This window comes from Mercenaria mercenaria, unplaced genomic scaffold (assembly GCF_021730395.1).
Source record: "Mercenaria mercenaria strain notata unplaced genomic scaffold, MADL_Memer_1 contig_770, whole genome shotgun sequence".
Classification (NCBI taxonomy): domain Eukaryota; kingdom Metazoa; phylum Mollusca; class Bivalvia; order Venerida; family Veneridae; genus Mercenaria; species Mercenaria mercenaria.
This window is the reverse complement of record NW_026463671.1, coordinates 1-24905: the sequence shown is the minus strand read 5'-3', so window position 1 is coordinate 24905 and position 24905 is coordinate 1. Positions and strand designations below refer to the sequence as shown.

The window sequence follows — 24905 nt, the reverse complement described above, 5'->3', positions numbered from 1 at the left end:
CTAGAGGGCATGAGAGGTGTTGCACATTTCATTACCTCTCATGAACAGACTCAATCAAACCGAGTCTGCTATTATTCTTCTTGGTTGCATTCTATGCCTCCAAAGGATCGTTTTACAGATTTTATTGGTATTTTTCATGCAAATAAGCTACTGTTAATATATAAATGAAACTGAAACTATTACAGAAAGCATACCACACAAAACCCAGAACTATTAAATGAATGTTAGAATGAAGGCCGACATTGTCACGAGATATAAAGCAATACTTTTAAGATCTAGAACTTTCCATAGAAATGCATTGATTCCTTAGCGTAAAAAAAGAAAGCAATTTTGAAAAATGTCAGCTAATGCAGGATTAATTGTTTGTCTTTTATGATTCCTTGTTATCAGCAGTTGAAATAGAAATACAAAAAAAATTAAATGTATGTATATGGGAGTGTTCATACTTAAACGTGTCTTTCACTTGTGTATCTGTTGCACTGAAAAAAAATATTTTGTAGTATTTGTGAACATTGTTGTAATAGTTTTTGCATGCACTTTCCTTGTCTTGGAAATCTCAATTTTAAAGTTCAGTTGGTGGCATGGCTATAACAGGGAGAATATATAGTTTTATGTGCTACGCTTGGAACAAAAATTCGTTTAAAAAGAGCATTCAGTTTGTATCTCCTGCTTCAGCTGTACATGTTTGTTATAATTATCAAAATATTGAAACTCAGGAAAGAAATAACCATAATTTTAATAAGATATAATGTTTGCACCAAACCCTAGATTCAGGAATAAACACCGTCATTCCGCAAGTGACGAGGAGACAGCTCTTGGTAATTGCTGTTCAGTTCTGTGCCCGTTTGCTTCTTTGCCTTGCGAAGATACATGAACATTACAATCACAACAACAAGAACTGTAGTACATGTAACAATTGCAAGAGCTACGGCAAGAATAATAACAGCTGTTTTAAAGGCGGATACATCATTTTGCCCGCTACTGTGGTCACTTGTTGATTGATTTCCTTGATAGTTTTGGTCATTTTGCAAACGTTCCCATACTTTCACAGTCAGGACGGCAACGGATGACAAGTCAATGCTTTGTATGTCTTTTCTCACCTAAAGTACAAAATACTATAATTATAGTAGAAAGGCACACATATATATATATATGTATGCATGTATAAACGAACTAAGATAACTTGAAATAACATCAAATTTCATGGTATATCAAAAAATGTGAAAATGTCAGTAGTCATATCAAACAATTGCGGGATACCTCGGAGGAAAATATGCAACTTTGAATGGTAGCTCTTTCTATTGGCACCTATACAAAAGCTCTGCAATAATATAGTAAAACAAATCAAACAACACCTGCTGATTCTAGATAGATACAAATGGAGACCTTAATGCACGATTGTTTCTCCCTGCTTATGGGTGTGCGTTTGTGCGCTTGTGTTTCTAAAGCGGTGCCCTAGAGTGTTGCTGTGTCTTACTTGTCTGTTTATCTATGTCAGTTATTTGGATGCGGTTTTGTGTTTATCTTTGGTATATGAATGTCTGCGCTATTGTTGTTTACGTTGTAGTGTAACTATGGTTTAAGAACGTAGTATCCCCTTTGTATATTCATCCTTGTTCTACTTTCCCCTTCAACTTCCTCCACCACCCCCTTTCTACCCCCTACCCCGCCCCCTCCCTTTATCTATATTTTGCATAAATATGTACTTGTTGGATTTTCGAAGCAACCTGTCTGCAATATTTTTCCGTTACAGCTTTTTTTTGTTGTATGCCTACTTTGCAAATGCGTGGCTCTGAGACTACATGATTTGTGTTTTTAGTGTTCTGTGCTTCCGAGAAATCTACCTTTACCTATTATCTTAAGGTAATTTTCTTTAGATTTACTTCGGACCGACGCAATTATAGGTCATATGGCGACTTTCCAGCTTTGCTGGTGGAGGAAGAACCCAGATGCCCCTCCGTGCAATATTTCATCACGAGCCGGCACCTGGGTATAACCACCGACCTTCCGTAAGCCAGATGGGTGGCTTCCTCAAATGAAGAATTCAACGTCTCGAGTGATGCTCGGACCTAATCGGTGAGGTGTGAAGACGTAAAAAAGATCAAGCACTCGCCAATACTGTAATTGAAGTCAAAAGTAGTACACGAAAATGATGGTGAATACAACACATATTATATTTCTAACTCTATGTGCTATGTTACCTCAATAACGAGCCTAAACTCTGTGTCCGGTAGATTAGCTGCAGCAACAGAAGTTGTTTGCGTGATAGCACCTGTGCTCGGGTCCATGGTAAATAAATTATTCTTGTTACCTGAAAAGGAGCCATTTTGATTTGCCAGTATTATACAGATCAGACAATATAAACAAATAAAATTGCTGCCGGTGTGATTGCAGATAACAACAAGTAAACCAAGTGTTAAGTGTAAATGTTATCACGTTTTACCACTTCAATTTGCGGTCGCCATTACGGCTAGTTTATCGTATTCTCCTTAATTCTAGCTTTTGCTGATCATTCGCATTAAACTTTCTAGATGAACACAAATGATCTAACACATCTTCTTAGTTATAACAGAAAGGCGTTTATAATATGGGATATTCAGAGTTGATTTCATCCATGACAAATTACCTTTATGAACTACATGGTTTGTCTTCAATCAATTTATAGGAGCAAGAGGAGGATATTAATCATGTATTGCTAGTTAGTTGCTACATTGCTGGATGTAAATTCCTAAAACCTTAACCAAGAATATGACCGCCAAACTCAAGGGGTAGTACTCACTTGCCATAGGCCAGGGCACCAAAATCATGAGAACTGCATACCCATGTCATCAAAGGAAGAAAAAGATTTTACTATAAGTAAAATAGCTATTTTTATCCATTATTCCACATGTAAGGTCACAATGTACTTACCAGACCTTATAGAATAAAGTAAAGAAGTCCCAAGAGTATCATCATCTTTTCCCTTCAGTGGTGGTGCGATCTCCAACGGACCCTGAGTCATACAAAGCAAACAAGTGTATTTAGTGAACTTATATCCCTCGCCTAATATCTTTTTTAAAATAAACTCAACACGTTTTCTTACTCTACACCTGTTTTTTCTTTTTGTGTTTTTTTTTTTTTAATCTCTGCCAAACTTGCAGATTTGAATGAAATTTGTACGAATTGTTTAATGATTACATTAGTATAATAAAACATAACAAAGATGATAGTCTGAAGTAATCTCATTTTGCCGTAAGGGTAACAATAAGGAAACCCTTAAAACAAAACACAGCAGTACACTTTGAACTTTGAATCTGATGAAATTCAAATTATTATATACTGAATGTTCAACACTGTTACATCCGTCTATTTTTTCAACAGCAACATATTAACTTCCTATCAGGTTTATGACTTCACTAATGTCACCAAATCAATTGATGACGTAGAATCAAGAAGTGCATTTACCTCTGAGTCAATTATTTTCAAATTTTCTCACCCAAACAAGCAAAATATATATGATGCTATGGATAAAAATGAATAAGCAAATTAAAATGATAAGAAATATGCACTAGATTTGTCCTTGCACTAATTTAGCGCAACTGCAGACCTCGTCTACAACTCTGATAATCTATTAGAGCACACTCTTTGTCAGGATAAGATCATATTCTATCCCTTGAAGATTGTAATATTGGCCGAAAAATTGTTTAGTCCTGCAGATGGCATAACTTAACGCATAGAGACCAGCATCAAATTGCATTAATTTTATGTCATTTTAGGATATCTTATTGCAACTGTCATGGCTCAACGAATATGCTTACAACTGATATCACAGTTTGCTTAATCTCACTGAACTGATCATTAAACAATGTGCCCAATTTTCATGTCAAAATGTGGCTGCGATAAAAAAAAATAGACGAAAAACTGGGCTTGTTTCGGTTTAGAAAGTTGTTGAGAATATAACCATTTTCAATTTCGGACGGACGCACGGACGGACGAACAGCTGGATGGACAACACAAATACATATTTGGGGAATCATTTAGATACCTTCAGTGTCATTAGAGGTTAGACGACGGTAAAAAGTGCTATTCGTTCTAATGGAAATAAACAAACTTCTGAGAGCTGTCATACATATACATGTATATAGTCAGACCAATTTTAAACCCTCCCCCACCTCCATTATGTAAGGATTTTACTTTAGATGGTTAGAAATGTTAGAAATGTATTTTATATGAAAAGTTTACGGAAGCCCTGGAGGGCAATTTTGACCTGCGGCTAATGACTTAAGACTTTTGACTTAAGACTTTTGAGTTATGGTTAGTAGTCTTGCTCATTTTGCAAAATTTGAAGAGCACTGTTAATAATAGATGTTCATTTCGATTGTCTGTCGATAACTCATCTGTAATAGTGAAAGATTCAGACTTTAAATGATATTTTCCACCAGGGAATGTTACCTGCAAGTGGAAGTACTGCAAATGTCACATACAGACATGTGAGGTATCAGAACATAGCATAGTACTACAATGAGACTAAATAGGGAGTAAGCACCAGCATATCTCATCTACTGACGAAGAACACAAACCTGCACATGCCAAAAATAATTATGTGGAAGTTGACCAGGTTAAGATGACTTTAAATACCAGAAATAGTTTTCATTAATTAGCCAACATTATACACATTGAATTTGATGGTATACCAAACATCTGTCAATGCATTTCTTACGAATTATGCCGAATTAGTTCCATGTAAACTCGAACGTCAATCATTAACAGTGTTCTTCCAGTTTTGCAAAATGAGCAAGACTACTAATTAGAGATCTTTGTCATCGTTGCCAACGTCAGCCATCTTCTACTCACATTCTCGAAATGCGCGCCAATATTAAAACGAAGGTACAAGTTATAACTCAAAAGTCACAAGTCATAAGTCTTAAGTTAAAAGTCTTAAGTCATAAGTCGCAAGTCAAAATTGCCCCCCAGGGCTTCCGTAAAATTGAGCATCAAAAATATGATTATATGCTACAACTAATAGGGAGCTGTAATTTTATTGACATACAAATGTATGCCTTAGAACCCGGAAAAGAACTTCTCAAGAAATTGTCTATCTTTACTAAAAGCCCGTTGTAAACAAACAAGTTAATAAATTTTCAAATAGCTGAAACGCCGTTAAACACAGGTACAAGGACATTATGACAATTACAAATGCATCAATACAAAACGATGATTTCCAGCAGTTCTTTGAAAGTGGCGACTTTGTAAAAGCGTAACGATACACTCGCAGTTTTTGCTGACCTATATCTAGAAATAAACCTGAATAATTCTATGAAAACAGAGCTGGTCCGTCTTAAAAAGGTACCCTTGTAATTAATCACGATAAGCAGTGTATTTTAGATTTGATCAATTGTTGAGAAAAGTACTAAACGACACATGTACTGTGCTAAGTAACAGACTCATTTGAGCTCAGTAACAGACTCATTTGAGCTCCAGTTGCTACAATCGTTTGTACGTAAATTAATACATAACTTGTACAAACTCCTTTCAATCTACTTTACAAAATCAAACATGTAATGTTTGTAACTCTTACTGGGTAAAGTTCATAGCTCGAACAACGTTTGAACCACTTTCCCTGATATATCTTATACTAGCAAAATAGTAGGGGTAATTGTCTTTTGTTAACACATTACTGTAGAACTTCTTCAGAAAATGACTAAAACATGGGTATGAATATATCTATAACAAGTGTTTTTTTACATTTCTAAAAATGCAGAATTTACATTTGAACTATCAAAATGTGTAGATGTACGATTGTTAAATTAAATTAGAACACAGATCATGAAACGCCATTTTAACTACTAATAGTAGGAAAAGTAAGGATCATTGTATGCCATTTTGTTACCAGCCTGAGAGAGCTTTATCATAAAGGTATAATCATCTTTCATTAGAATATAACAGACTGATTTGTTAATTCTCAAGTATGCAGACATGAATGCGGTAGTAAATTCTTAGTGATAAGCTAAACATGTATGTCTGAAAGTAGTACAAACAGATTTTGTCGGCCAAAAAATAAAACAAAAACAACAACACGATAACTCGTACCAAATATTGAAATATTTTGTCAAATACTGGAAAATACTGAATGATCAGATGTTGCAAATGGATATTGCTGACGGGAGGAGCAAAATAGGTATAGAATAAAAAAAAAGTACTGTTTCAACATACCGTATATGCCAAACGCGTAACAGACACAAATGCAGGTACTATACAAGGCGCTGGACAATTGGGATACTCGAAATACGGTACTTGGTCGTCTTCATCTTTTATATATATTTGTAATATGGTTAGGGTTGTTTTTGCTTCCGCTGATTGGCCATCCTTTAAGATAAACATTACCTGGGCATTGAAGGATTTTTACGGATTTATTAATTATAATACATATAAGGACCTTCTGATGACTGTCATGTAACCGCAGAAACATTTCAGAATTAATTTAAATGTACTTTTAGAAAATAGGTTAATACATAATATATAATGATATATTAAAATGAATTCTAACTTTGATTTATTTTACGAAAAATGTGTTTTAGATTAGTAAATATCATCATTGTGTTGGACTAATACGTTTAAGTAAGAATTTATTTCAACGTCGAATAGGAGTATTATGGAGTTTAAAAGAACATCAAAACTTTACTTGTAATTTGTTCTTACCGCTACACTAAGGTTCAGGATTCGGGTATCCTTTGCCTTTGTTTCAAAATCAAGCGCCTTTTTTAGTGTAATGTTTCCTGTTGAAGAAACAGGAATATTAAAAAAGGCGGAACCGTCGTACTGAAAATAGAAATAATTTACACTTATGAACATGCAAGTAATTCAAAACTTGTTTAATTTTTTAAAACATGGCATTACAATTAAATTCTCATAGATTTTCACACTCGTTCTGACTTGATCCCAGCAACCAAGTGCTCATAAAGCACAAATTTTTGACCACGGCGATTTGTTTACAGTCGTAAAATATTTATTGATTATATACTATAATAGAAATGTCGGTGCTGAACTTGTGTACATATCATATTTCACTCTGATTTATCTACAACCATATTCAACCAACGAGGTCGCATTATAAATGTGACATTATGAAAGTAGTGCTAAAACTGATACAAGCACAGCCTTTCCAAGAAAACTTAACAAGCTTATGGGAATATCAAAAACGGATTCCGAAGTAAATCTGAATGTTCAAGAACGATTTCAACTATAAGGAAATTAAGTGAGGAAGACGCAAAGGAGATGAGTAAGCAGGGTGGACCCTTAAGACTGCAAACATTAGAACTGTTGTCCCTTATTTGTGACAAATGTACCAGTTGGGGCACACCCTGTGTCCTACAGACACATTCTAGTTTAAAAACATATTTTCAGTGCTTAAACATGGATGCTGACCTTTACACAGCAGATTCATCACCAATAAAGAGTTCAATTGTATCCAACTTTCCAGAATGTATCTCATTTTGGACGAAGTTGTGTACGAAAACTAATCGACAATGTCTTATACCCCAGTCACACATACGGCGCGGATAGCTACGTCTAGCTACGGATAGAAACGTAGTTATCCGTATCGATCCGTACCTGAGTCGTACCTCAGAGAAGTCATCCGTATCAATCCGTACCAAAACTTGGTCTAAACGTTTTCAAAACTTATTCCAAACTTGCAAGTTTCTCCATTTGAGCGTGACTTTAGTCCAACTTGGCTGAAACGTATTTCATCCGTAGTTAAACGTACTAAAACGCAGTTATCTGTGCTGTTACGTACCTCGCCGTAGCTGAACGTAGTTTGCCGAGGCTGCTCGTACTTTAGCGTAGTTCAACGTAGTTCACGGCCGACCCGTCCGTGCGCTGGGCAAGTTGCCAGGCGCAGTAAAACGTAATTCAACGTAGTACCTCGTACCTATCCGTACTTTTTCGCGTCCTATATTGTTTTGTTTGTTTCCTGTTTCTCACCATATTTCCCGTACTAAGACGTACTGCTCCGTAGTTATACACCCACAGACCAATCCTATCCGCACCGTACCTCAACGCACGGACATATCCGTATGTGTGACTGTAGCTTTAAAAGAGTATATAGCATATATTTTCCATAAGAAAGTAATAAATCTTTTGTCTTGGGCATGTTCTTATGATATTACAAATATATTAGCCCTTCTTTTTAGATTAACATGTATTTTACCATCCTCAGAAACCTGTATGTCATATCACTGGTTTCAAATTATCGAATAGTTTTGTCCAGTGCAGTTATCTAGTTTCATTTCCTTATATTTTAGATAGTCACTTTGAATCCCTTTCGAAAGTCTGATAACGATCATGGTGGAGAAATTAATGTTTTTATAACAATAAATGGTCTTACTTATTGGCTGACACAACTCTTCTTATATTGAATATGGACAAAGACATATGCATGAAAACAATAACATAATATCCTAAAGAAATCGGATAAAAACAATAGACACAAATGCTTGACAGTGTCCAAATTTTATCCTGCGCCAAACATCGCCCTTTTTCGTGTATATGGTGTATTTCAAACTTAAAAATCTCTACTAAAACACTGATTTAGACATTATGATTTTGGAAGGATGACAGGGAAAAGGTTGATAAATATAATCCAAAAAGATTTTGGCTTTGTTGTGCAAATGTTTCAAAGAAATATGATTATAAACTTTATAACTGCCGAAATTGGCGTAAAAGTTATCATTTAGCTTTGCCATTTTTCCTTAAAATGGCATCTCTTCTAGATTTTAAATTTGGAAACTTCATTTGTTACGTGACAAAGCTATTGGGATGATTTTTACTGGTTATTTGTTTTATAGACCGGAATGAGGAGAATAATAACCCTTTTAAAGTTTTCAAATCAATGTATCGATCCTACGCCGAAAATAGCATCCTGCGCCGAACATATCCGGTTACCTGGTGTGATTAAGAGTAATTCTTTGGAAAATTAATTAGCGCGACTTTCTGTGAAACAGCGTGTTGTTGATATGCATTATATTTGTGTAATATAAACTGACTGCGGAATACTATTAATGTTCCAAAGGATCTTTTTACAGAGTTTATTTACTAATGAAAATCAATGAAATTTGAATCTTAACACAATTGTTTGATGTTATCCTGCATTGTGTAAGTAAAGTTATTTTGATCATTTTGTTAGGTATGAAAAATGCCAAAAATGTATTTCATCCCTTTAATATAAGTAGAAAACCTCAGTTGTTGGAATAAACTGTTATTATAGCAAGTCTTTGATTGCTTTAGAACAGGTACGCAGACAAAAGGTTAATAACTGAAAGTCAGTATTTGAACAGCTTGACAATGGTAAGATTTTATTTTGTAAACGATAATAGATCCAAGGAGAGTGAATACCACAGTTTTCATCTTCTATGTTATTAAAATTTGAATGAGGTTTTATTTGACATACGACAGAAAGCGACACCCAGCTTTAAATAATCCCAGATAGGCGTATTTATGACTGAATAACATGACGTTTTGTCTAATTTCTAGGCTACAAAATCGAAAAAACTGCACTTACATAAACTGGCCGACTGACCATTAACTAAGAAAACTGTATTCACATTTGTCAAAGGCTAAGGGCACATGGCACAAGACCACATTTATTTGCCCTTGTTTGACCACAATACAGAAGTGGTTACGCGGAAAATAGTTCCTCTGTTTGATGGTGAATATTGGTGAATTTTTTAGAGAAAGACCTGCAAGAAATGGCATGATTCAATAGAGGAAATATGAAATAGTAGGTACATGTACAATTTGACAGAATGAGAATGTCAGAATATGCATAACATGACTTTTTGATAGGGCCTGTTTTGCCTGTTTGCGGCCATCTAGAGAGTATTCTTCATACGCATGTGATTTGGTTCAAAATGGTGGAAAAAAGAGCCGGTCAACCCAATGTTTACTGTGGCTGGAATTTTTTCTCTTGAATAGTTCTGTTGAGTTCAGGTATTTTTATAGGGGTTGGTATGCATGCAAAATTGTTATAGTGTTAAGTGCCTATATAGAACATATAGTAAAAATAACTGTGGTCTTAGGCCACATAAATGCAATTCCTGAATTGACATTAAATATGTCCCTTGGAATTTATTTTAAACTTCGAGTAATTCGCCTCATTAAACAATAACACCAGTGTTCACACTTCGTATTAGGTTTTGAACCTTTACCTGTGTAAGAACTGGACTGACTTCGAAAATGCCATGCGCATCTTTAATCAATACTTACTGGATTGACATGGCTATATTAATTCATACATTGTTTTGTTTATTGTATGTATTGATGTCATACTTGCCATGTAATTGGACATTTTATGTTGAAATAAATATATCTATCTATCTACCTCAAGAATGGGATATTTTGCGTCACAAATGTTATTTGTAACTGAATGCAATGGACCGTTTTTTACTTACGTCAACAATACTGTATGGATGAATTTGGAAATAAAAACTTTGAACGCCTCCCACATCGTTATCGACAATCTTGGGCTTCAGTTTGTATACCACAGTGTCAACCCGCGTGGACTTCAAAACAATATATTAAAGTTATGATATATAATACAGTGTAAATAATAACAGAGCAACATGATATATTATAACGTAGCGTATTGAAACATAACGTAATTTTATTTAGAAGATGGTAGAGCTTTGACAACAGGGCCCTGTCTACATAAATATTTAATTTATTAAACGAATACATTTTGTTTGCCTAAATTGTGACAATAAACGCATCATCATTATTTGACGAAGTTAGTAGGTTTTTTTTGTTTTCTCCACTAAAGTATCTCCCTTCGACTTTGACTAAACAACAGACTCATTATTATATCATAATAACCAGACATGTACCATTTCGCAGGGAGGAAGTTGTTCTTTCTCGCTGTCGAATAGGTCATACCCGTTTGACTCACTCTTACCTTTTGAATAAAGAAGATCAACCCGAATGTGTACCATGTCAAACACCGCTAACTATTAAACACATTTTAATCGACTGTGTGGACTTTGCTACACAACGCAGTACATATTATGACGTTCAATCTTTGAGAGAATTATTTGACAACGTTTCAGTCGGAACTATTTTATCGTTTTTAAAGCAGATAGGAATATATCAAAAGATCTAACACTTCTTATTTTTATTTACATCTTGCAATATTATTATGTTTGCAGCTGATATTTTAACACACACGTACATATATTTTTACATTACTGTTTTTAGATATGCTTTACATTTTTACATGGATGCTTTTATCAATGTTTTACATTATTCATAGTGTTCTTTACATTTTTACATGGATGTTTTTAGGTATGCTTTACATTTTTACATCAATGTTTAGGCTTTACAGTTGGCGTTTGCAATATGACTTCTTCTCGGCGATATATGACCGTTTTGTATCGGTTCGCCGTAAAACCCAACTCACTCACTCACTTTGAATACCAAATGGGCCGATACCGCTCTCTCCGTCTGTGAGTCCGGAAGAGAACCAAATTTCTCAGATTTGACAAAGTTCATTGATGAGAGGTCATATGTGGCTAGCTCGGTGTACGGTGTTAATATTGTTTAAAATAATGTACAGTCTAATGATACCACATAGTTCTGATGGTAATGCGTTAAGAAGCAAATTGACTACCTTGTCTATTTGTACTGAAAATGAAAAGGAACAGTCTCCGGATTAAGTTTGCAAATACGAAATTTTCGCAAACTCGGCTAAATTTTTGTCTTTGATTTTTCTTAGCTTTTCTTCTTTTTAACTTTTTTTTTGACAATTAACAATAGATCGGGTCTCCTAGAGAAAAAAATGGCTCTTTCCTTTTACATTTCTCAAACAATGAATTATTGGGAAGATTTCAAAGTTTGTCCTCCCATGGGAGTATTTTTTTCTAAAATGGGGTTTTGCTACCCCATGGGAGGCCCCATGGGTATTTTCTGCCACTTTAAGAATTGCGGGAGAAATACTTCATCTGAAATTCATCGTTTATCGCTGGTAAGCATTCCTTACTTCTTAATGGTGTGTTGTTTCTATATGAAACCTTTAAATACGCGTTTTGAAATCTCTCACTGGAGGTTTCCTCAAACATAGGGTACTTGCGCACTCCCGCGGGGTAGTTCACCTGCGAGAAATTTCTCCTGATAATGTACTGGTATTCGGGTTAATGTACTGACCTAGCATCATGTCATAAGATTGCAAATAATTATGTCTTCAGCTTATAGAAAGTAACATGTTATAAGATATAAACTATGTTTAAATTGCTTTAAACACAATAACATATCTAGCAATTGTAGAAAACAGACATTATGCATTGTATCTGATTGTATAAGCAAACATCATACACTGCTACATAGCTGGGTTCCAGTAAGTTCTAATACTGCTATTTCACAACCATCGGTAAATTTCGAAATCACAAATGGCTTTTTGCCCTGCTCGATGATGGTGCAGACAACACTCTGTGCAATGAAAGGCTAATCCGGAAGTTATATGTACTCAGCAAGACCGTCACCTTCAAGATATCGACCTTCAACTCCGCCGGCAGTAGTACAGAGGGACATGAAGTTGATCTGAACGTTAGTCCTATTTTCGTTGACGCCGAAGTTAGGCTCCCCAATGCTTTGACGATGAAGCAATTGCTTATTTCTACGCGATCCGCAGCTACTGCCGAAGATATTCGATATATATTCTACTTGTCCGACATACAGATGCTAAATGTTAACGTCAATGATGTCATGCTACTGATGTGTACGGACATACCGGAAGCACATATTCCCCTGGAGTTAAGTGCAGGAAATTATTATTAACCATATGCAGTGAGAACACGACTTGGATGGGCAGTTCGTAGCCCAGTCCCCCGGACCAACGCAGAACAGAATAGAGATCCGGGTTAATATTCATTTCGGACAGTCTAGTGACGTAATGCTACATCTCATTACCAGAAAGATTCCATGTCCGTAGAAGACAAGTGGGCGCTGGGTACATGTATAATGGAATCCACACTGTCGTATGTCAATAGTAACAATAAGATAGGACTAGTTGGCGGCATGAAGACACTAGTTTGCCAAATAATGTACCGCTTGCGCATGCGCGCCTTCATCAACTGGAAATAAACTCTCGCGTGACAACGTATTACAGAGTGTTAAAGACTACATAGACAAAGAAGTGGGAAATGAAGACTTTAACACGAAAAGGATATGGTACTAACCTAATCATCCTGTGACAAACGCAAAAAGCACGGAAAATTCCTTGTTGTGTTTGATTTTGCCGCAAAATGTTAAGATACTTCACTGAATAGCCTATTACAAGGACCCGATGTGATGAACAGCCTCATACATGTAGACATTCTTACCAGACTTCGACAAAAAAGATCTATCTCCGCTGACATTTCACCAGGATCGTGTGTAAGAGAAAGACTGCGACGCTCTCCGCTTTCTATTGTGACCTGGCGAGGACATGTCCAAAGCACTGAAGACGTACTGTATGCGGGTTCATTCGTTTGGTGCTACTTCCTTCCCTAGCTGCGCGGTGTATGTACTGAAGAAAACAACGAGTAACAACGCATACAGGTTTGAAGCTGAAGTTATATCGACAGTCGACAAGAACTTCTATATCGGCGACTGTTTGAATTATATCGCATTCGAAAGGGAAGCAATGAAACTCGCAGCATATTTACAGTCTCTGATGCGTTTAAGTGGCTTCAAACTCACGAAATAGATAAGCAACAGTTGGACGGTACTCAACACGAATCCGGATTCCGAACGTGCACCAACGGTATTAGCCTCGACCCTAGGGACTAACTACCCTGTAATCGTGCATCAGGCGTCATCTGGAATGTTATTGACGATACTATAAAATTCAAGATCAAACTGGCAGATAAACCCCTGACGAGATGTTGTATACTTGCCATAATGCGATGTTCGACCCGCTAGGACTGGTATCACTAATGACCGCTTTTGCAGAACCTAGCTATGCAGACAGGAGATAGGCTGGGATGTAGAAATTCCGCAGAAAGAAAGTGACGGGTGGCAACTATGGATAGTCAACCTACCTTGTTTGTAACGCTTCAGTATATAATCGTTGTTTCTGTCCTAGTCCCTTTAAATTAAAGAACATACAGCTGCGCGTGTTCAGTGATATGGCTCAGAAACTGTCTACGGGACATGCGGGTACGTAAGAATGAACGGCCAACACAACAAAATTGCCTGCAAACTTGTAGTTTGGAAGTCAAGATTAGCACCAATAAAGCAAGCATCCACGGTTAGTGTTGAGCTGTTGTGGCATGTAGCCTTTATGCCATATTGTCAGTGGAATTTGACTTAAATATCGATCAAGTCGTCCTTTCAACGGATTCTACGATACTACTTGGTTATATTAAGAACACTACCCGGCGGTTCAAGACATTCGTCGGAAACAGATTAAGCTACATTTCCGAGACGGCAACTCCAGAGCAGTGGCGTTATGTAGACTCTGGTTCGAACCAGGTCGACGTGGCTTGTAGATGCCTATATCCAGGTGACACGGATAGCATCAACAACTGAACGGTCCAGAATTTCCGCTCAAAAAAGAATCAACTTAGTTTGCCACGATTACCAACTCAACTCAGAAATAACAGACAACGATGCAAAGTCAAAAAAGACGTTGCAGTTAACGTCACAGGCTTGAACACAGAACCTGATTTGTACTGCAGACGATATATTCTGTCTCCAGAAGAACACGCTGAACGATGCAATATGTGCAGCCGAGTTACGGAACACCACTCACACTATACTCCGATATGCCCAGAAAGTCAACTTTAAACAAGACATACGTAAAGGCAATCCTGTTAAGAAAGACAGTCGATTAGCAACTTTAAACTCGATACTAGTATACGAACTCATCCTAATATTTGGAAGACAAAATAACACCGATTATGACACACGCCTTCCGCACAATGATCACTTGACAGAGCTGATTATTCGTCATCACCATCAGAACAACGGCTATATGGGAAGGCATCAAGTAATTGCAGAGACACGGGCAAAATAGTGGATATTACGCTTTCCTAGCGCTGTAAAGAATGTTATTGGAGGATGTGTCGCATGTAAGCGACATCACTGTCTTCTACTTACACAGCAGATGGCGCCATTGATAATAGAACAGACGACACCTGACAATCCTCCATTTACCTTTGTGGGTGTAGACTACTTCAGTCCCTTGATAGTGAAGTCAGGATGATCATGTCTGCAATGATATTGATGTATCTTTTTTGTTTAAACACCATGGCAATCCACATCGAGACAGCACATAGTCTGACAACTTATTCCTTTATGGTGGCCTATCAGCGATTCACAAGTCGGCGAGAATATCCAGAGAAGATCTATAGTGCCAATGGGACAAACCTAATTAGGAGAGACAAAGAACTAAAGAAGTTCTTAGCAGTGTGGAACCAGTCCAAGATCGGAAGACTTATGGCGCAGCATGATGTAGAATGGCACTTCAACCCACCATATGCCAGTCATACTGGAGGTGCTTGAAAAAGAATGATAAGGTCTACGCGAATCATACTGAAAGGTCTCGCGAGAGAATGATTCCTTACAGACGAGAAATCATTAACGCTGATAGCTGAGACAGAAAGAATACTCAAAGACAGACCGATTACTCATCTAAGCAGCGAACCAAGAGACCCGCCTGCATTGACACCAAACATGCTTGTACGAGACGTTGAAGTCAACAACGTAGTGCTTTTGATAGAAGACAAAGAGGGCAGTGGTCACTGGTCGGAGTAACCGACATCTTTAAGGGTAGGGATGGGCATGTACGTAAATGTAAGGTTCTGTCTAAAGACTCTAGTTGCATGAGACCAGTTACGAAACTATATCTGTTAAAAAGTTCAGACTGATTACTAGTATACATGTATATTGGTATATTCGTATAGAATTTAACATTATCTGTGACATTATGCAAGTCATTAGGCATCTGGATACTTGAATCTATATGATCATAGTTTAAGATTATACAAATTACTTATTTACGTAATAAGTTGTTTCTTGTTCATAGGGATATTGTTACACATGTGTGTATTCGATGAATTTAAGAAATGTCATGGAGGGCACTGTAAGAATCATTTAAATACTGATTCTTAATCTAATTTGTTGTTTGTTAAATCGTCGTAAATGCATTGAAAATAAAAATTAAGGTAGAAGAGCGTATCTACTCGTCTAGTCATCGTTTCTGTGAATCCGAAATCATTTACAGCAGGGTAGTCATTATTTACAACTCAATAGATAACAATTACATAAGAAATCAGTTTATCACAGTGACTGTAGAATAAATTGTAAGGATGCTTTCTCTTTCACCATGCGTTTCTATCTTTAAGATTTTAATTACAATTTGTATGTTATATCTAACCTCTGGTAATGATATATTGTAAGGACTGTCTATAAATAGTGGAGGAAATTCATTCACTGGCGTCACACTTATGAACACATCACCCTGTAAAATACCACGAGAACATGTATCAATATATATTTACATTTGCCCTATTCTTCTCCACTGAAAATTATGACGTTCATTTCGTATGAACAGCAAAAAGAAATTCGCGAAAATTATGCCAACGCTGCTTGGTGATAATGGACCGCTGTTTTGACGACGTCCGCGTTGAGTCAGGGAGAACGGTCCTTAGATGACGTTGCGGTTGTTCCTTCTGGTGAACAGAATGGCCGGGGAGCTGATTGTAACATTATGTTAAATGCATAAATGTGTGCTATTTTTAAAGTCAATTTTTTTTATTTATGGAAAGGAAATATAATGTAAATATAAGAAATGAACTTTTTTTTGTGTTCATGCGAAATGAACGATAGAATATGATCGGCAAATCCATGAATCGCGCAGAGAACAGAATGGCCGGGAAGCTGATTTTAATGTTAAATGCAACAACATGTGTGCAGTATATAATATTTCTTGTTTAAAAGTGGAACGGAAATATAATGTAATATAAGAAATGAAACTATTTTTCGGTGTTCTTGCGAAATGAACGACAGAATAGGATCGGCAAATTAAACATGAATCGCGATTCATAGTTTGCCCATTCTATTATGTCGTTCATTTCGCAAGAACACCGAAAAAACGTTTCCTTTCTTAAGTGAGTTCAATCACATCATAAACTTTTTTTGTCAAAAAGTACATGCTTTACGTCATACGCCATGAAAATCATTATTCATAATAAACATTACATGTTTGTATGTATTTAAAAACAAGTATTTTGGCAGATACACACACGATGTTAACAAACCATTAGTCCTCTATTCTGAAACCAGCACTGTTAAACGTGAATATTAACAAGAGGGCCATGATGGCACTATATCGCTCACCTGACTACCATTGTTCTTAATGATAAGATCAAGTTTTGACATAAATCACATAGGCATATACATTAAATATCATCAGGATAAATATTTTCTTGTAACAGTCCCTTTTGACCTATGGATCACGTACTAGTCAGGGCCAATCTCCATACCAAGTTTGAGGGTCCTAGGCTCAAATGCTGCATTTTTGTACTACATGACTCTTCCTTACCCTGGAAGACTTAAATAACATTTAAAACCAATCTCATTAGAAGTTGCTAACATATATTCATTTACATAAAAATAAAGGGAGGTAATTTGTCATAAATTCATTCACTAGTATCTAAACTGATTGTCCAAGTCCATTTGATGGCATAAATAAAAGTTCAGATCAATATCTTCATTAGTTGCGGAGATATACCCATTTTAATTTGAAACAAAGGGAGGTAATGTGGCATAAAATCAGTCCATAGTCATCTTCTCTGATTGTCACAGTCCAACTAACGACAAAAATGAAATTTCAAATGAGTCATATAAATACTTACTTAGATAAATCCATTTTGATTAAAATCAGGTGTGTGTGTGTGTGTGTGTGAGGGGGGGGGGGGGGGGGGGGGGGGGTAATCATGCATTTGTATATGCATGTAGAAGATACAGAGTACAAGCCTTTTCAACAATATATTAGAAATGTAAGTAAGGGTAGAAATTTCTTACAAAGGAAGACATAAATAACGTTTCAAACCAATCTCATTAGAAGCTGCTAGGTATATTCATTTACAAAAAAAATAAAAGGAGGTGATTTGTCATAAATTCAGTCAATATGTATCTTCACTGATTGTCCAAGTCCATCTGATGGCATAAATGAAATTTCAGATCAGTATCTTCATTAGTTACGGAGATATACCCATTTTAATTTGAAATAAAGGGAGGTAATTTGACATAAAATCAGTCCATAGTTATGTACCCTGATTGTCTCAGTCCAACTAATGACAATAATGAATTTTCAAATGAGTCCTATAAGTACTTACTGATATAAATCCATTTTGATTAAAATCAGGGGAGGTAATCAGATATAAAATAACTCCAGAACCTATGACTGAATCTGAAGATTCATCATGGAATCGAAGATTTATTGTTGTTGAAGATATTTTGCAACTTTGTATCAAATCAAACCATAAATGAAGTCTCCATATGGCCGCAAAAGCCAAAATAGCAAATTTTGGCCCTTTAAGGGGCCATTACTCTGAAACCCATGAAGGGATCTGGCCAGTTTTCGACAGGAACCGAGATATTATGCAAATACAAGTTGTGTGCAAGTTTGATTAAAGTTGATTGCAAAATGTTGTATCTATCTTGTTCACAAGCCAAAAATAGCAATTTTTGCCCATTTAAGGGGCCATAAATCTGGATCCCATGACGGGATCTGGCCAGTTTTCGAAAGGAACCAAGATATTGATATGCCAAAACAACTTGTGTGCAAGTTTGATTAAGGTTGATTGCGAAATTTGGTCTCTATCGTGTTCACAAGCCAAAAATGGTAAATTTTGGCCGTTAAAGGGGCCATAACTCTGGAACCCATGAAGGGATCTGGCCAGTTTTCGAAAGGAACCGAGATATTATGCCAATACAAGTTGTGTGCAAGTTTGATTAAAATTGATTGCAAACTGTGGTCTGTCTCTATTGTGTTCACAAGAAATTGTGAACGGACGATGAATGCACGGACGGACGGACGACGGACGAAGGGCGATCACAAAAGCTCACCATGTCACTACGTGACAGGTGAGCTAAAAAAACGGTACGTCTCTTCTATAGTAAGCAGGGCAATTGTCGGTGATCTCATTTACAATTTTTGTATGCATTTGTCCAGAAGAAGAATAAGTACCGTATTTCCTCCGCAAGTTACTGCCAGGATTATCGTTGTAACGTCAGCTCCATACTGAAAAACAAAAATAGTTATTAGTTATAGAATACAAATGAAAAATGAAACAACTAATAATTTTGCTTAGGTTTCTTGTTTCGGTATTTGCGTTTTTGTCTCTCATAACTTATCTCCGTCGTGAAACTTGATAGAAGTGCCATTTAATGCGTACTGCCGACAGTACTGCGAAGAAAAACTGATTAAGAAATACGGAATATACGGAATATGTTGCTCCTTGCTATTGTAAAATGCTAATTGTTTAAGATATATGCATTTAAATACCAAATGCCTATTATAATGTGTTCATTTAAAAAAGCAGATCTAAAAATATTAAAGCTGTAGAAATGAACGAAGTTGTTGTTATAATAGTCACTGATCGTCTATAAATAGCTTTCTTTCTTCTAAAAGGTATTATAATACCTGAACACTTTCTATGGGAGTCCGGTGCGCCATGATAGATGCCACATGCTAAATGACAATTAGTTTGTGCTAAATGCTTTTTGCTAAATGCTTATTGTCAAATATTGACTGTCAAATGGTATTTGTCAAACTGGTCTGCAGTTTACGATTCAAATTTCAAAGTGCAGTCTGATCAGCACTGTCTTGCGCATTGTGGACAAGAATGCATTTCACAGTTGGTCTGGAGTTCGCAGTTCGTGTTTCGAATTGCGAACTGCAAACTGGTCTGCAGTTCGCGATTCGAATTGCGAACTGCAAACTGGTCTGCACTTCGCTATTCGAATTGCAAACTGCAAACTGGTCTGCTGTTTACAGTGCAGTCTGATTAGCACTGCCCTGTAAATTGAAGACGCAATTTGCAATTCGTAGTTTATAATTCGAATTGCGAACTGCAGACTGGTCTGCAGTTCGCGATTCGAACTGCGAACTGCAAACTGGTCTGCAGTTTATGAGTCAAACTACAAAGTGATCAACACTGCTCTGCGAACTGTGAACAAGACTGCATTTTATAGTTCAAAGCCAATAGCTTTGTAATCGAAATTCGAACTGCAGACCAGTTTGCATTTCGCAAATCAAATTGCGAACTGTAAACTGGTCTGCAGTTCACGATTCAAATTTAAAAGCCCAGTATGATCAGCACTGCGCTTCGAATTTTAGACTAGAATGCATTTCACAATTCGATGGTCATGGCTTGGAATCGAATGACAAACTGCAGACTGGTCTGCAGTTCACGATTCGAACTGCGAACTGCAAGCTGGTCTGCAGTTTATGAATCAAATTTCAAAGTGCAGTTTGATCAGCACTGCCCTACGAATTTGAATAAGAATGCATTTTACAGCAGGTCTGCAGTTTGCAGTTCTCAGTTCACGTTTCCAAATGCGAACTGCAAACTGGTCTGCAGTTCACAGTTCGAAATTTGTAGTTCACAATTCGAATTGCAAACTGCAAACTGGTCTGCAGTTCGCAGTTCATGATTCAAATTGCGAACTGCAAACTGGTCTGCAGTTCGCAGTTCAAGATTCGAATTGCGAACTGCAAACTGGTCTGCAGTTCAAGATTCAAAATGAAAATATATTTGAACGTTACTCTTATACTTATAAGTAATAGGTCAGTGTTTGCTAAATATAAATGTTAATATTCTGCACTTCCTTCCTCTCCATTAGAACTGCAAAGTGCTGGCTAGTCTGCGGCTCTTAGCTTCCGATTCGAATTGCGAACTGCAAACTGGTCTGCAGTTCGCAGTTTGCAGTTCACGATTCGAATTGCAAACTGCAACCTGGTCTGCAGTTTACAATTCATAATGAAAGTTTATTGGAATGTTACACTGAAATGTTAAAGATTTGCACTCCCTCCCCCTCCGCTAGAATTGCAAAGTGACGGCTAGTCTGCGGTTCTTAGTTTTCGATTCGAATTGCGAACTGCAAACTGGTCTGCAGTTCGCAGTTCACGATTCGACTTGCAAACTGCAACCTGGTCTGCAGTTTACGATTCATAATGAAAGTTTATTGGAATGTTACACTGAAATGTTAAAGGTCTGCACTCCCTCCCCCTCCGCTAGAATTGCAAAGTGACGGCTAGACTGCGGTTCTTAGTTTTGTATTCGAATTGCGAACTGCAAACTGGTCTGCAGTTCACGATTCATAATTGAAAGTTTATTGAAATACTACACTTTTGATTTAAGTACTAAGTTAGTGCTAGCTAAATAAATGTCAAGGGTCTGCACTCTCTCCCTCTCCATTAAGAATTTCAAAGTGCCAGCTAGTCTGCGGTTCTTAGTTTCCGATTCGAATTGCGAACTGCAAACTGGTCTGCAGTTCACAGTTCACGATTCTAATTACGAACTGCAAACTGGTCTGCAGTTCGAAGTTCGCAATTCACGGTTCGAATTGCGAACTGCAAATTGGTCTGCAGTTCACGATTCAAAATAAAAGTACAAGGAATGTTACTACTATAATTTAAGTACTTAGTAAGCGGTGGATAAATTGAGGTTATGGGTCTGCACTCCCTCCTCCATTAGAATGGCAAAACCGCCTGCTAGTCAGTGGTTCTCAGTTTCCGAATCGAATTGCAAACTGCAAACTGGTCTGCAGTTTAATGAAGTTTTGCGTGCAAGTCACTCTCCAAAACTAATGCAGATACTGGATAACATTTAGGGTAATATTTCTACTTCTGGGACAGTGAATCAAAAAGTCGAGCACTGGCTGTCTTACGGACAGGTCTTGTTTATTTTGCAATTTATTATTTAAATTGAATTGTCATTTGTTTTTTGTGTGTTTTACATACGACACGCTAAAGAGCTGGGGGAGCGTCTGTCATTATCTTGCCGTATCCTCCCACTAAAATTAGTTGTCTGTACTCCGAAGGAGTCGCCTATATGGATTACTATTGGCGACTATAAATAAATTTAAATGCAAACAAACCAAACTTAGAGCGAACGCAGTAATCAACTGTCTAACTACGAAATCAGGTTATTAGTTCGATACCCCGCTCCTCCAATTAAAGTTACTAACACTTGGATAAGTGTCACGCGCATGGGTGCTTTACATCTGGAATAGTAAAGAAGAAAGGAAGATTCTTGAAGTGGAGCGTCCTCTGTATCTTGCAGGATTTTTTCCAATGAAATTGGTAACATTTTTATGAAGGAGCCGCCCATATCAATTACCGGTAACGAATATAGATGAGCTTAAATATAAACAAAGAAAGTTTATAGCATGAACTGCAGACCAGTTTCCAGTTCGCAATTTGAAACGGAAAGTGCGAATCGCAGACTAGACGACAGACCAATTCTTATGGAGGGTGGGGTGGAATGCAAACCCATAACCTTTATTTAGCAACCGCTAACTAATTACTAAAATTATAAGAGTAACGCTTCTTATACTTACATTTTGAATCGTGAACTGTAGACCAGTTTGCAGTTCGCCATTTGAATTGTAAACGGTGAAAAACTGCAGGCTGGCCAACAGTGTGCAATTCTTACGGGAAATTGCATGTTCTTTACCTCTATTTAGCAACCACTTATAAAGTACTGAATTATAAAAGTAACGTTCCAATATACTTTTATTTTGCACTGTGAACTGAAGTTCGCAATTCAAATCGTGAAATGTGAATTGCGAACTGAAGACCAGTTTGTAGTTTGCAATTCGAAACGGAAAATGCGAATGCAAAATAGCTGGCAGTTTCTAATTCAGATGGGGGGGGGGGGGGGGAGTGCAAACCCATAACCTTTATTTAGCAACCACTTACTAAGTATTAAAATTACAATAGTACAATTTCTTGTACTTTCAATCTGAACCGTGAACTGCAGATCAGTTAGCAGTTCGTAGTTCAAACCGCGGACTGTTGACAACAAGTCTGCAGTTTGCCATTCGATTCCAAAGCCATGACCTTCAAGTTGTGAAATGCTTTCTTGACCACAGTTTGAATTGTAAACTGTGAACTGCAGATTGGCCGACAGTGTGCAATTATTACGGGGAATTACATGTTCATAACCATTGTTTAGCGACCATTTATGAAACGTTCCAATACTTTCATTTGCATTGTAAACTGCAGACCAGTTTGCAGTTCGTAATTCGAATCGTGAACTGCAAATTTTGAACTGCAGGCCAGTTTTCAGTTCGCAATTCGAATCGTAAACTGAGAACCGCAGACTAGCCGGCATATTCCAACTCTAATGGACGGGAAGGGAGTGCAGACCCATAACCTCTATTAAGCAACCACTTACTAAGTATTAAAATTACAATAGTACAATTTTTTGTACTTTCAATCTGAACCGTGAACTGCAGATCAGTTTGCAGTTCGTAGTTCAAACCGCGGACTGTTGACAAGTCTGCAGTTTGCCATTCGATTCCAAAGCCATGACCTTCAAATTGTGAAATGCTTTCTTGACCACAGTTTGCAGGGCTGTACTTGTCAGACTACACTTTGAAATTTGAATAATAAATTGTAGACAGATTTGCAGTCTGCAATGCGAACGGCATACCAGTTTGCAGTTCGCAATTCAAATCGGAAACTGGAAATCGCAGACTAGACGGCAATTTGTAGTTCTAATTAAGGGCAGGGAGTGCAGACCCAAACCTCTTTTTAGCAACCACATATATTTAGTGCTTAAATTATAACATACTTTCATTCTGGATCGTGAACTGCATACCAGTTTGCAGTTCGCAATTCGAATCGCGAACTGCGAACTGCGTACTGCAGACCAGTTTGCAGTTCGCAATTCGAATCGGAAACTGAGAACTGCAGACTAGCCGGCAATATGCAACTCTTATGGAGATGTAGTGTGTGTGTGGTGGGGGGAGGGATAAGGTGGAAGGGAGTACACACGTAACCTCTATGTAGCAACGACTTACGAAGTACATGTACTGAAATTATAATAGGAACATCCTTTGTACTTTCATTTTGAATCGTGAACTGCAGACCAGTTCGTAATTTGAACCGGAAACTTAGAACTGCAGACCTGCCGGCAGTTTGCAATTCTAACAGAGGGGAAGGAGTGCTCACCCATATACTCTATTTAACAACTACCAACTTAGTACTAAAACTAGAATAGTAGCATTCCTTGTACATTCATTTTAATTATGAACTCCAAACCAGTCTGCAGTTTGTCATTCGATTTCAATGGGTTTCGAATTGTGAAATGCCTTCTTGTCCGCAGTTCGCAGGGCAGTGCTGATCAGACTGCACTTTGAAATTTGAATCGTTAACTGCAAACAAGTCGTGAACGGCGAACTGCAGACCAATTTGCAGTTCGCAATTCGAATCGGAAACATAGAACTGCATACTTCCGTCAGTTTGTAAGTCTAATGGAGGGACAGGCAGTACAGACACTCTCTTACTAGGTATTAAAAAAGTAAGAGTAACGTTGCAATGTACTTTCATTCTGAATCGTGAACTGCATCTACTAGTTAGCTGTTCGCAATTCGAATCGTGAACTGCGAACCGCAGACTAGCCGGCAGGTTGCAACTGCAGTGGAGAGGGATGGAGTGCTGAGTGCTGACTAATAACCTCTATTTAACTACATACTTAGTACTGAAATTATAATAGTTACATTCCTTGTACTTTCATTTTGAATCGCGAACTGCAGACCAGCTTGCAGTTCGCAGTTCGAATTGTGAACTGCAAACCAGACTGCAGTTTGCTATTCGATTACAAAGTCATGACCATCGAATTGTAAAACGCATTCTAGTCCGCAATTCGCCGGGCAGTGCT

At 37.2% G+C, this 24905-nt stretch overlaps 1 protein-coding gene across 1 annotated transcript; it reads right to left on the bottom strand.

The window, feature by feature from the left end:
* Positions 1–770: 770 nt before the first annotated feature.
* Positions 771–19690, bottom strand: LOC128554816 (cadherin-99C-like). Its single transcript, XM_053536128.1, has 9 exons — positions 19658–19690; positions 19202–19255; positions 16385–16468; positions 10428–10538; positions 6679–6798; positions 6193–6345; positions 2911–2992; positions 2202–2311; positions 771–1100 (listed from the first exon to the last, which is right to left on the bottom strand). The coding sequence occupies exons 1-9, from the start codon at positions 19688–19690 to the stop codon at positions 771–773; spliced, it is 1077 nt and encodes a 358-aa protein (XP_053392103.1).
* Between the last annotated feature and the right edge of the window lie 5215 nt (positions 19691–24905).